Source organism: Moschus berezovskii, chromosome 8 (assembly GCF_049115385.1).
Source record: "Moschus berezovskii isolate FMDL1 chromosome 8, NW_MosBer_1.0, whole genome shotgun sequence".
Lineage (NCBI taxonomy): Eukaryota > Metazoa > Chordata > Mammalia > Artiodactyla > Moschidae > Moschus > Moschus berezovskii.
In genome coordinates this window covers 70,130,652-70,144,880 of record NC_142467.1, presented here as the reverse complement: position 1 = coordinate 70,144,880, position 14,229 = coordinate 70,130,652, and the positions used below count along the sequence as shown (strand labels likewise).

The window sequence follows — 14,229 nt, the reverse complement described above, 5'->3', positions numbered from 1 at the left end:
GAATCTGAGGGCCAAAATTCCAGAATAAATAAGATAGGTACAATTAAAGCTCTAATCCAGATAGAGCAAATACCAATTTATTGTGAAATTAGCAAATAGCAAAACCTATGTATTGCAGTATAAACATGAATACAATATAAAAAGGGTTGCTCACCAAAAAGTAAAAGAATAGATCTAGGGTTATTGATTTATGATGTGTCGCTTGATCTTTTTTTTTTTTCCTCAAGCATTATAATTTGGAAAATTTTACCTGAACTAGTAATCTCTGAGGTGTCATCGCCATTGTGAATTTCTCACTTATAGGAAGTGTTTTCCTCTCCTTTTTCCCCCTGGTATTTGTGGCTTCCTTTCCCCTGGAGCTGTTGTAGGAAATGTCAATGAAGAACAGAACTTCTTTCTCTGACTTTATCCTCCTGGGGCTTTTACTAAACAGTAAAACTATAGGGATTGTCTTTGCAGTTATTTTGGTTATTTTTGTGGTCGCTGTAACTGCAAATATGGTCATGATATTCTTGATTCATGTGGACCGTCGCCTCCATACACCCATGTACTTTCTGCTCAGCCAACTGTCCATCATGGACACCCTTTTCATTTGTACCACTGTCCCAAAACTCCTGGTCGACACGGTTTCTAAAGAGAAGACCATTTCTTTCGTGGCCTGTGGCATTCAGATCTTCCTCTATGTGACCATGATTGGATCAGAGTTGTTCCTATTGGGCTTCATGGCTTATGACCGTTATGTGGCTGTCTGCAACCCTCTTCGGTACCCAGTACTGATGAACCGCAGAGTGTGCCTTCTTCTGGCAGCGAGTGCCTGGTTTGGTGGATCCCTGGATGGCTTTCTCCTCACGCCTATCACCATGAATTTTCCCTACTGCCATTCCCACAGCATCGAACATTTCTTCTGTGAGATTCCAGCAATTCTCAGATTGGCCTGTGCTGACACATCTCAGTATGAAACCTTGATGTACATCTGCTGTGTGCTTATGTTGCTCATCCCCTTATCTATTATCTCAACATCCTATTCTCGAATTTTACTAACTGTCCACCGCATGTGCTCTGTCGAGGGCAAGAAAAAGGCCTTTACAACTTGTTCGTCCCACTTAACTATAGTCAGCATTTTCTATGGGGCAGCCTTCTACAATTATGTATTGCCCCAGTCATTTCACACCCCTGAGCAGGACAAGGTAGTATCAGCTTTCTATACCATTGTCACACCCATGCTCAATCCTCTCATCTACAGCCTCAGAAACAGGGATGTCATGAGGGCATTTAAAAAGATATTCATACAATACTTATCTGTACAGAAAGCATCCACAAGTGTTGCTTAGAGATTCAATAATCTGGGAACAGTTTTCCTTAATAGCATCGCCAGTGTGTTCTGTTTCACAAGAGACTATCTGGTCAGCTCTGAATGATTTTTTATTTTTGGCAATTACAAGGATTTACTATGACTCATTTTTTCCTCCCAGAAGAAGGAAACCAAAATATTTTATTAGTTATACAGAACCTTTTTTATCAAACCATCAAAAATAATACATTAAGGTAAAGAATTTCTCTGATCTTAGTTCTTAACTCTTGGCAGAGGGGAAGAGCAGATATTAGAGTTCAAAACAATACTTATTGGTTCCCTTCACACTTGCCTCATGGTCAAGTGGGATTCCCAGTTGGCTCAATGATAAAGAATCCACTTGATAATGCAGGGAATGCAGGAGATACAGGTTTGACCCCTGAGTTGGGAAGATTCCCTAGAGACAGAAATGGCAACCCACTCCAGTATTTTTGCCAGGAGAGTCCCATGGACAGAGGAGCGTGGTGGGCTATAGTCCATGGGGCTCAAAAAGAGCTGGACACAACTAAATGACTGAGCATGTGGTCAAGCAACCAAAAATCTTTCCAAAACTACAAAATTAAATAGATCGCCAGTCCATGTTCGATGCATGAAGACAGGGTGCTCAGGGCTGGTGCACTGGGATGACCCTGAGGGATTAGATAGGGAGGGAGGTGGAGGGGGGTTCAGGATGGGAAACACATGTACACCCATGGCTGATTCATATCAATGTATGGCAAAAAACACTACAATGTTGTAAAGTAGTTAGCCTTCAATTAAAATAAATAAATTAATTTTTTTTTAAAAAGCTACAAAATTTTGGTGTCAAAAATGTTGTGATTATTTTTCAATCAATTTAAAAATAGTGGTTCCAAACGACTAAGAAGATAAAGCACAATTTTAGTCCAGCCTTTAATCATTGGATTTGCCCCAGTGAATTAGAAACTCTATGATCATTTTTGTAGCACTTGTGCTAAAAACAATGACTTTCAAATAGAAGATCATAATTAATAGTGGATGAGCTGAGGTGAACTTAATGTGAATTTATAAAATGTCTGAGCACTACATGCCTTCTCAAATTGAGTACATTCTACTATTTAACATCAAAAAATTCTGCCATGCTTCCTTTCATGTTAACATCAGAATTCTAGGAAAAACGAAGTATATGGGAAGAAAATTTACATTGCCCATATCTGTGTGATTCAATGAAAGGTTTTGAAAGCATTTTTTAGTTTTATTCACAGTGAGATAGAGTGCTCTTAAAGAATTTTCTGTAAAGGTATAACTTGGTAAGATGTATATTTTTACAAGGATCACTGTCTATATTTTGGAGACTTGAGCAGGGATCTAGGTTGGATACAGGAAGAGAACTTAGGAGGCTTCAAATGAGCAACAAAGTGGGATTGATAGGATAGTGACACAATACAGTTAAACTTCTGGAAAGAATTACTGTTAGGAAATGGTGTGGAATAAAAGATAACTCAGTAATTTTAGTTCAGTTCAGTGGCTCAGTCGTGTCCGACTCTGTGACTCCATGAACCGCAGCACACCAGGCCTCCCTGTCCATCACCAACTCCCGGAGTCCACCCAAGCCCATGTCCATCAAGTCAGTGACGCCAACCAACCATCTCATCCTCTCTCATCCCCTCTCCTCCTGCCCTCAAAAGACCCTTTCCCAGCATCAGGGTCTTTTCCAATGAGTTAGCTCTTCGCATCAGGTGGCCAAAGTATTGGAGTTTCACCTTCAACATCAGTTCTTCCAATGAACACCCAGAACTGATCTCCTTTAGGATGGAATGGTTGGATTTCCTTGCTATCCAAGGGACTCTCAAGAGTCTTCTCCAACACCACAGTTCAAAGGCATCAATTCTTGAGTGCTCAGCTTTCTTTATAGTCCAACTCTCACATCCATACATGACAACTGGAAAAACCATAGATTTGACTAGACAGATCTTTGTCAGTAAAGTAATGTCTCTGCTTTTAAATATGCTGTCTAGATTGATCATAGCTTTTCTTCCAAGAGGCAAACATCTTTTAATTTTATGGCTGCAGTCACCATCTGCAGTGATCTTGGAGCCCAGAAAAATAAAGTCAGCCACCGTTTCCCCTGTTTCCCCATCTATTTGCCCTGAAGTGATGGCGGATGCCATGATCTTAGTTTTCTGGTCCCATCACTTCATGGCAAACAGACGGGGAAACAATGGAAACAGTAACAGACTTTCTTTTCTTGGGCTCCAAAACCATTGTGGATGGTGACTGCAGCCATAAAATTAAAAGATGTTTGCCTCCTGGAAGAAAAGCTATGATCAATCTAGGCAGCATATTAACAAGCAAAGACATTACTTTACTGACAAAGATCTGTCTAGTCAAAGCTACAGTTTTTCCCGTGGTCATGTATGGATGTGAGAGTTGGACTGTGAAAAAAACTGATTGCCGAAGAATTGATGCTTTTGAACTGTGGTGCTGGAGAAGACTCTTGAGAGTCCCTTGGACTGCAAGGAAATCCAACCAGTCCATTCTAAAGGAGATCAGTCCTGGGTGTTCATTGGAAGGACTGATGCTAAAGCTGAAGCTCCAATACTTTGGCCACCTCATACGAAGAGTTGACTCACTGGAAAAGACTCTGATGCTGGGAGGGATTGGGGGCGGGAGGAGAAAGGGACGACAGAGAATGAGATGGCTGGATGGCATCACTGACTCAATGGACACAAGTTTGAGCAAGCTCCAGGAGTTGGTGATGGACAGGGAAGCCTGGCGTGCTGCAGTCCACTGAAAGTTGGACATGACTGAGCAACTGAACTGAACTGAGCTGAACTGAACTGAATTGTGTTCCCATTATGGCTTGCAATTGTAATTATCTTTTGTGTTTTATCTGGCTATTGATTGTGAGAACTGACAAGCATACATTACAATTGTAATTGTGTAACTATTACTCACTTAACAGCTTTGTATCATGATTCAGTTCAGTTCAGTTGCTCAGTTGTGTCTCTTTGCAACCACATGGACTGCAGCACTCCAGGCTGATCAATAAAAAAATAATAGAACTCTATATCACCTAAACTACCATTTCATAGAAAAACCTGTAATCACTTTTTAAAGTCCAGATGCATATCATAATTATCATGGAATTTTTTGAAAATTACAAATACTCAGGTATTGCCTTCTTTCTCCAGATTTCCAGATATGTTTCTAATGAGTATTCATGTTTAAAAACAACTGCATTAGATGATGATCTTTTACTTTTATCTAGTTTGTTTCATTTTTTTCTATTTCATATTCAATAATCCCATTTCGTTTTGCTTATGTTCTCCAGTCCGTCTCTTTATTTTGATGTTCTTTCTCAAGCCTCTATTGAGTGTAATAGAAAAGCTTCTGTATACATATATATATAAATATGTATAATATATTTTTATTATATATATAATATATTTATTATATATATAATATATATATTATATATATACCGTAATATTATATATAATATTACAGTATATATAATTATATATAATATATGTTACAGTATAGATAATATATTATATATATATTACAGTCTCATTCCTGTAACTCTTGTAATTCAGTCATTCGTGTGCCTCCTTCATGAGGATTCAGTACGGCTGTGGTGCTGTTATCCCTCTGATAGGAACTCTAACTCTGTGTAAAGCCCCAAAGCTCTGTTACTTATTTTTATTTTATATTGTACTATATTTCATTTACAGTGTTGTGTTTGTTTCAGGTGTATAGCAAAGTGATACTGTCATATATATATATATGAATTAACAAAAGCAGTTCCCGTCTTTTGATGGGGTGCTCATGGTTTATAACATAAATGGTATTATTTTGAGAGAGGGATAACTTAGGGATGGCATTGGGTTTTTTTTTTCTTTTTGCAGCCTCAGGCAGTTGTAAAATAACTTAATGTAGCTTTTTACAACTGTGTATTCTATAGTATTTTTTCATTTGGTGAAATTTTAACTGTTAATATTTTTGGCATTGTGCTTTGTAACATTTATTAAATAAAAATTTAAAAAAATATATATATATAACAATAAACATAGACTACAAATGTGAAAGTATGCTTACTCCAGTTATCAATCAACAGAGAAACTGTAAGCAAACTATGGAGAAACTTTTACAAAATAAACTGTGGGTTTTTTTGAGATTATTCAATCACTATAGGAAAACTTAGAATATTATAAATTTTAAAATGTGATATAGAATTGTATATTGCAAAATCAATGCAAACATATTATCATAGAAAATCCTGCATTAAATACAGAAAAAATAGTTGCGTGTTTTTTCAAATATGTTTACATTTTCGTCTAATAATGAGACTTTTTATTCATTTTTCTTTCCATATGTGTTACTACTCTTATGTTATTTATTGATTTCCTTTTGAAGAGTTATGCCTATTATTTTTTGGTTGTAGAAAATAGTGTATTTCTCTTTATTTCATTCTACCTATACCTTTTTATGAATTATGTTAGCATTTAAGTAATCATACATAAAAAATTTATTTTTTCCAATGGAATTTTTTTTATATCACCTTTAAGTGTTGGTTTTGTTGTTGTTATTTCGTCCTGCATTTGTTTTTTCTCACAGTCGTCCTATCTATTGTTTACTTCCTTTATTTCCTACATTATTTTCCTCTCATTTTTCAGCTGTTTATTCTTTTCCTTTTTTTTTTTTTAAGTTCTTTTCCTGAGGTTGGCTGCCAAGTATTTCTTGACAGCTATTCGATTTATTATGGTAGCAACTGTTGCTGTCCTTGAAGATTATCCATGTGCTCTTGAAGAGGGGTTTGGTTTGGAGTCATCCTCAAGGCCTCCAACCTAGGTTCCCACACATGCCCTTGAGAATGAGGATCTACAGATATTTCCTGGGAGACCTCTGGCCAGCACTTTGTCATAGCCCTTACTAAGGATCTCAAGGATGACATTTCTCTCCTCCACAGGGTATTAGAGTTTGTAGAGATGTTCCACAGTATAGAGTCTGGGCTCTCCACACATGGTGATTCAGAGTCTTAAATATCCAGAAAAAAAGTTTAGTTGCTTTTTGTTTTATTTTTTTAATTTTTTTCAATTGTAAAATTTTGTGTCATACAGGCTTTATTTTGTTTAAATTTATTTAGATTCTGACATATGTATGTTCTTTCCTGTGTTGTGCTTTTCTAGATATAAAGAAGTGATGTTTTTATAAGTATGAGCTTTCCTACAGAACATCTTCTCTCCTTGGACATTATAAATGAAAGTTTGCATTTCTAAAAACATGTTCAATTGAATTCCCAACACTTCCTTCCATTATTGAGTGGGGAACTCACATAAGAAACTTTTAGAAGACAAATTCAATCAGACTTTTATGATTCTTCTTTCTGTTAAATAGTAGTGATCTTATTTCCTATAAAGATGTTCAGTTCAGTTCAGTCGCTCAGTCATGTCTGACTCTTTGCGACCCCATGAATCACAGCACGCCAGGCCTCCCTGTCCATCACCAACTCCCAGAGTTCACTCAAACTCATGTCCACAGAGTCGGTGATGCCATCCAGCCATCTCATTCTCTGTTGTCCCCTTCTCCTCCCGCCCCCAACCTTTCCCAGCATCAGAGTTTTTTCCAGTGAGTCAACTCCTCGCAAGAGGTGGCCAAAGTATTGGAGTTTCAGCTTTAGCATCAGTCCTTCCAATGAACACCCAGGATTGATCTCCTCTAGAATGGACTGGTTGGATCTCCTTGCAGTCCATGTTAGATAGATGTAAATTGGACAGTGGTTGTTTGCAGAGGCATCACTGAATCACTCAGAAAATTCTCTAGATGTTTTCTTTTTTTTCCTTTTGGGTGCAGCCACTTTGCCTTCAATCTAGGCTTTGACAGTAGAAACAGCTCCAAACTTAATCCGTAATATTTATAGACTGACAGCAATATTCTAGTACCAACTGAATTTAAATGAGCCTCAGTTTTCCTCTCTGTTATCATAAGTCTAAGTCACATATGAATTTGAATTTTTGTCTTTCATTGTTTTCAAGAGGTTTTTTTACCTTGAAATTATTATGAAAGATGGAAGTGAACTTAATATGTAGATTAAATTAATCTCTATCTACTTGCACAGTTCTCTTGAAATACTTGAGACTGACAAATTGATCAGTTCTGCTCTTTTTGAGAGAAAAAGAGAGAGAATGACACACACTCTGTCACTTTCACTAGACTTCTAATCCCTTTAAAGAAAAGGCGAACAACTCTAAATTATATGTGGACTGATCTGTTTAATGAAATATTACTTATTTTAATCACTTATGTAAAATAATAAAGTGAAAATTTGCATCATAAATGTTATCAATGTATCATAATTCTGTTTTATATTTTTTCATAACATAAATATAACAAGGCTTGTCAAGTCTCTGTTTAAAGTGACATTATGGGAAAGTGGTCATTATTTCCAAAATGGTCTCTATATTATTAGAGAGAGAATGCTTCATGTTTTAAGGAAACATATATTATGAACCAGTTTTATCCAGAGGGTTAGATGGATTAAGTTTCAAGAAAACTCAAGAGTACAGGTAAAATTTATTTTAGATTTTAGAGATAAGCAGAGATTTACCAAATAGACCAGTATTCCAGGGTTAAATAATTTGTGTATGAAAGTTTGATGGAATAGTGAAGGAAGAGCAAAGGGTTTTCTCTAGATAGAGCATAGAATCTTGGACTTCATGAGAAGAATGTTTGGAAAAAGTGAAACACTATTGTGACTTGAGAATATTAGCTTCTTATAGAGTTATGTGTCTTTTACTATCTCTTATGGCATTGAATAAGAAAATTGCAGTTAGAATGAATAATCCATAAACTAAAACCAACGCACTAAAATTATACCTACAGCTCATACCCTTTATGAACTGAAAGCATTTCCCATTACCAGTGTCCTCATGGCCCCTTTCACATCTTTGTTTCTCAGAGTATAGATAATGGGGTTTAAAAGTGGGGTGACTATGGTGTAGAAAAGGGAGACAAACTTTCCCTGGTTTTTGGAGCTACTTTTAGCTGGCTGAAGGTACATGAAAATTATAGTCCCATAGAAAATGATGACCACAAGCAGGTGGGAGGAGCAGGTCCCAAAGGCCTTGCTACGCCCTGCTGTTGATTTAATCCTCAACACAGCTCCCGTTATAAAACCATAGGAGACTAAGATGAGTGACACAGGGACAATTAGAAAGATTACACTGGCCACGAATAGTTCTACTTCATTGAAAGTTGTGTCCACACAGGCCAGTTTTATGAGCACTGGCACCTCACAAAAAATATGGTCCAATTTGCGATGACCACAAAGAGGCAGCTGCACAGTAAGGGAGCACTGAATAAGGGAGGTGATGAGGCCACTGAGCCATGCTATGCTGGCCAGGGATGCACAAAGCTGAGGATGCATAATGGTTGTGTAGTGCAGAGGCCGGCAGACAGCAGCATAGCGATCATAAGCCATGACCGCTAGGAGGATACACTCAGAGGAACCCAACCCAGTGGCTACATAGAGCTGGGCCACACATCCGCCATAGCTCATGTTCTTGTCTTTCTTATTCATGGTTACCAGCAACTGTGGGGCAACACTGGTGGTGAAGCAGATGTCTACACAAGAGAGGTTGCTGAGGAAAAAGTACATTGGAGTGTGGAGTTTGGGGTCCAAGTAAGAAGCTAAAATGATGGCAGTATTTCCCAGTAGGTTTAAGATATAGAAGAGCAAAATTATAACAAAAAGTATTCTCTCTAGTTGGGGCTGATCAGAAAATCCCAGAAGAAGAAACCCTTTTTCAGAGCTGCTGTTGCTTTCTTCCATTATCTTGCAGACTTCAATACATAAAAGGGTTTATACTCTGGAGATAGAAAGTGAGGAGGTGAATATTAGTAAACTATAATTGTTTCCAATATTATTATTTTTCTCTTACAACATTCAACCATGCTGTGGAAGAATGATAGCAGTTTCCTCAATGTATATTTTTGACAAAAAATACCTCTCCCTATGTTTCCTTGAAACAGATTCCACCCTAATAGGAGGAACTCTAACACAGACACCATCACAATGCCTGATTCTTTTCATTCTTAATCCAAAAGGGTATCATCTGCTTTACATTCTTCATCTAGCAGAGACATCTCTGTAAATTTAGTAATGTGCATTTGTGAGACTCTATTCTATCAGTTCATGGGGTCACAAAGAGTGGGACACGACTGAGTTACTGAACTGACTGACTGATTCTATCAGTAGTGGTTGCAAACTCCTAGAAGAGTCTGCTATTGTTTTCTAAAAAATTATCCAATGGCAGACAAATATGGAGGAGACATTGGGAAAAATAACAGTTATATGTGGAGAGAATATACGTTAGATGCAAGTAGTGAAGACATATCCCAGGCATGGAAAGAAGTTTGAACCAATGTGGCTGAGAAGGGAACTCCTAAGGAGGTGGGTGGTTTTGAGAAGAGAGGAAAGAGACTAGATGAGAATAACAGTAGCATCACCAAGATGTCCACTAGTTGGTTTGGACACTGGCATTGACTTAACACAGAGTTTGAGCTATGGACATTTTTAACTAAATACACAGTTAGCAATCTCTCATACACACATTATTCCATAGTTCCTTCTTCACTTCCCATCTCCTTCTCTTCAACTACCTCCTTTTCAATAAGTTTTAACATTTTTTTATTATTGTAGAGTAGCTTACAAGTATTTAGAGATGAGTTAGAGAAGTAGTTTATCTTGTCTGTCTCCTTTATAGGTATTTCCACTTAAAATTTTCATACCTTTTTCTATTAAAATCCAATAGTTGAAAAAGTATTTTTGAAATAATTTATTGCTGCTTATATTCACCTAATTGTTTATTATTTCATTTGAAAATGTACTATGAACACATACATTTTAGTATATAATATTTGAATAATAAAAACAAATTTTTAAATAATATTTACTTATGATATCTTCACTTAAAAATGACTACTGTTAACTGCTTAGTATACCAGAAGAAACAGCTTAGTGATATTAAAAAACTTACTTTCATCTCCATGCTACTTGCTCAACATCTGTAAACATTAATAAAAATTTACATATTTATTATTATAATAAGAATAAATATTAAACTGATGGTAGTCAAATTATAAATTAATAATTTCTTTAAATAAATATATATTTATTTTTATAATTTCCAATACTTTATGCTGCTTACACTTACTCTATATCCAAATCTTGCATTTTTATGTTATATCAAAAGTTTAAAACACAACAAAAAAATCTAACTTTCAAAGATTATGAAAGCTTTCATCATGTAAGAAATGTGATTTATTTTATTGTTTGCCATTAAAGTTGGTTATAATTTGTTATTATATTTATATATAACAATCTACTGTATTTGCGTAATTTATATATATATATATATATATATATATATGCTGCTGCTGCTAAGTCACTTCAGTTGTGTCCGACTCTGTGTGACCCCATAGACAGAAGCCCACCAGGCTCCCCTATCCCTGGGATTCTCCAGGCAAGAACATTGAAGTGGGTTGCCATTTCCTTCTCCAATGTGCGAAAGTGAAAAGTGAAAGTGAAGTCGCTCAGTCGTGTCCGACCCTTAGTGACCCCACAGACTGCAGCCTACCAGGCTCCTCCATCCATGGGATTTTCTAGGCAAGAGTACTGGAGTGGCTGGCTATTGCTTTCTCCATACATATATATATAATTATATGTGATGCAATGATGTATGTGATATATAAAGCTATACATTATTATATATACAAAATGTTCACAGAATATTGTCTTATCTAAAAAATTTATGTATTTATTCAAGTTTACGATCTGTTGAGTTTAAGAGTTTCTTTAATATAATGTGGAAACAAAATACAACAAAATCCCTCTGTAGTCAAGGAAAAATATGAAAAATAGTGTTTTTATTTGAACTAGAATAATACAGATGAAAGAAGGGAAAATATTTGGTCTATAAGCACTTTGCTTACAGTTTTAGTTATTAGTTTTGCTAATAGACTGTGGTGTTGGAGAAGACTTGTGAGAATCCCTTGGACTGCAAGGAGATCCAACCAGTCCATCCTAAAGGAAATCAGTCCTGAATATTCATTGGAAGAACTGATGCTGAAGCTGAAACTCCAATACTTTGGTCACCTGATGGGAAGAACTGACTCACTGGAAAAGACCCTGATGCTGGGAAAGATTGAAAGCAGGAGGAGAAGGGGATGACAGAGGATGAGATGGTTGGATGGCACCACCGACTCGATGGACATGAGTTTAAGTAAGCTCATTACTTTGCCAACCAAGGTCCGTCTAGTCAAGGCAATGGTTTTTCCCGTGGTCATGTATGGTTGTGAGAGTTGGACTGTGAAGAAGGCTGATCGCCGAAGAATCGATGCTTTTGAACTGTGGTGTTGGAGAAGACTCTTGAGAGTCCCTTATACTGCAAGGAGATCCAACCAGTCCATTCTAAAGGAGATCAATCCTGGATGTTCATTGGAGGGACTGATGCTAAAGCTGAAACTGCAATACTTTGGCCACCTCATGCGACGAGTTGACTCACTGGAAAAGACTCTGATGCTGGGAAAGGTTGGGGGCGGGAGGAGAAGGGGACGACGGAGAATGAGATGGCTGGATGGCATCACCGACTCTGTGGACATGAGTTTGAGTGTACTCCGGGAGTTGGTGATGGACAGGGAGGCCTGGCGTGCTGTGATTCATGGGGTCGCGGAGAGTCGGACACGACTGAGCGACTGAACTGAACTGAACTGAACTGAGGAGTGGTGATGGACAAGGAAGCCTGACATGCTGAAGTCCATGGGGTTGCAAAGAGTTGGACACCAGTGAGTGACTGAACTGAAGTGAATACAAGAATTTGTTAATCGCTCAGTCATGTCTGAGTCTTTGCAACCCCATGACTGTAGCCCCTCAGGCTTCTCTATCCATGGAATTCTCCAGGCAGGAATACTGGAGTGGGTAGCCCCTTCCTTCTCCAGGGGAACTTCCCAACCCAGGGATCCAACCCAGGTCTCCTGCACTGCAGGCAGATTCTTTGCCATTTGAGCTGCCAGTAAAATTTGAGCTGCCAGTAAAATGTACATGAAGATCAATACAGTGTGTGAGTGTGTGTGTGACAAAATCTCTTTATGATCTTCCCCACCACTTCCCTTCCAATTACTATCTTCTAGCACCTGCACCTCTGCCAGAGTTCCCAAATTGAAAATCTTTTGCACTCTTCCCCCAGTCATGTCCTTCTTTACAGAGGGGAACAAAGTAAAAAATTTCAAATATAAAAAAGGAAGTTCTAACGTGTGCTGGTAAACACGTTAGATGATCTTCTAATCTTAATATTTCTACTGTTATTTTGAAAATATATACTAAACATTTTGAACAATCGCTAACATTGTACCTTCATTATCATCACGAACAAAACAAACAGAACCTCACCAAATTAAATGTAATAAAGAAAAAAGGTACTGACATTCATCAGAATTGTTCCAGAAATCCCAGAGTGGGACCAGTAGGCCTTGAAGGGAAGAAGAGGTTATTCAATGTCACTGGTGTGGGCAACACCCCCAAAATATCAAAAATAATTTCCCTTTAAATGAAGTTCTTACTATTTTGTGAACAGTTGTGCATACCTCTAATGGACAAGGAGGCAGGGAGCAATCAGGGAAAATGTGCAGAGGAAACTCTGGTAAGGGACTGTAGAGCTATCAAAGTAGCATTGTCTAAACTAAGGGAATTATTATCCCAGTCATGGCAAAGGATGAGAAAGTGATAAGCGGGGCTTAGAGAAGAATGTAGGTGTTCACACAACAAAGGAACAGAAACCAGGGAAGGATTCTCAATGTCTGTAACCCCATGGAATCAATCTGATAATGATGCAAGATAATGTAATGTAAACTTGGCAGCAAATTTGAAAAAACAGTGACCACAGGGCTAGAAAAGATCAGTTTTTCATTCCAATCCCAAAGAAGGACATTGCCAGAGAGTGTTCAAACTACATTTTCAAACAAAATTTTTCAAACCACAGTTATGCTCATTTCATATGCTAGCAAGGTAATGCTCAAAATCTTTCAAGCCAGGCTTCAACAGTACTTGAACTAAGAACTTCCAGATGTTCAAGCTGGATTTAGAAAAGGCAGAGGAACCAGAGATCAAATTGCCAACATCCATTGGATCATAGAAAAAGTTAAGGAATTCCGAAAAAACGTCTACTTCTGCTTACTGATTATGCTAAAGACTTTGACTGTGTGGATCACAGCAAACTGTGGAGAATTCTTGAAGATATGGGAATTCCAGACCACCTTACCTGTCTCAAGAAACCTGTATGCAGGTCATAAAGCAACAGTTAGAACCAGACATGAAAAAACAGACTGGTTCAAAATTGGGAAAGGAATATGTCAAGTCTGTATATTGTCACTCTGCTTATTCAACTTATATGCAGAGTACATCATGCAAAATGCCGGGCTAGATGGAGCATAAGTTGGAGTCAAGACTGGTGGGGAAAAATATCAATAACCTCAGATATGCAGATGATACAAGTCTAATGGCAGAAAGCAAAGAGGAACTAAAGAACCTCATGATGAAAGTGAAAGAAGAGAGTGAAAAAGCTGGTTTAAAGTCAATACTCAAAAAACTAAGATCATGGCATCTGGTCCCATCACTTCATGGTGAATAGATGGGGAAACAATGGAAACAGTGAAAGACTTTATTTTCTTGGGCTCCAAAATCACTGTGGATGGTGACTGCAGCCATGAAATTAAAAGACGCTTGCTCCTTGGAAGAAAAGTTATGATAAACCTAGACTATGTAATTAAAAAGCAGAGACATTATTTTGCCAATAAAGGTCCATCTAGTCAAAACTACGGTTTTTCCAGTAGTCATGTATGGATGTGAAAGTTGGACCATA

General features: G+C 37.5%; 2 protein-coding genes across 2 annotated transcripts; one reads left to right on the top strand and one right to left on the bottom strand.

The window, feature by feature from the left end:
- The first annotated feature begins 371 nt into the window (after positions 1-371).
- Positions 372-1,331, top strand: LOC129558915 (olfactory receptor 2T11-like). Its single transcript, XM_055430333.2, has one exon. The coding sequence runs from the start codon at positions 372-374 to the stop codon at positions 1,329-1,331; it is 960 nt and encodes a 319-aa protein (XP_055286308.2).
- A 6,873-nt stretch (positions 1,332-8,204) lies between these two features.
- LOC129558489 (olfactory receptor 2G6) lies at positions 8,205-9,143 on the bottom strand. The gene has a single exon (XM_055429667.2). It carries the CDS (start codon positions 9,141-9,143, stop codon positions 8,205-8,207), a length of 939 nt encoding a protein of 312 aa, XP_055285642.2.
- Between the last annotated feature and the right edge of the window lie 5,086 nt (positions 9,144-14,229).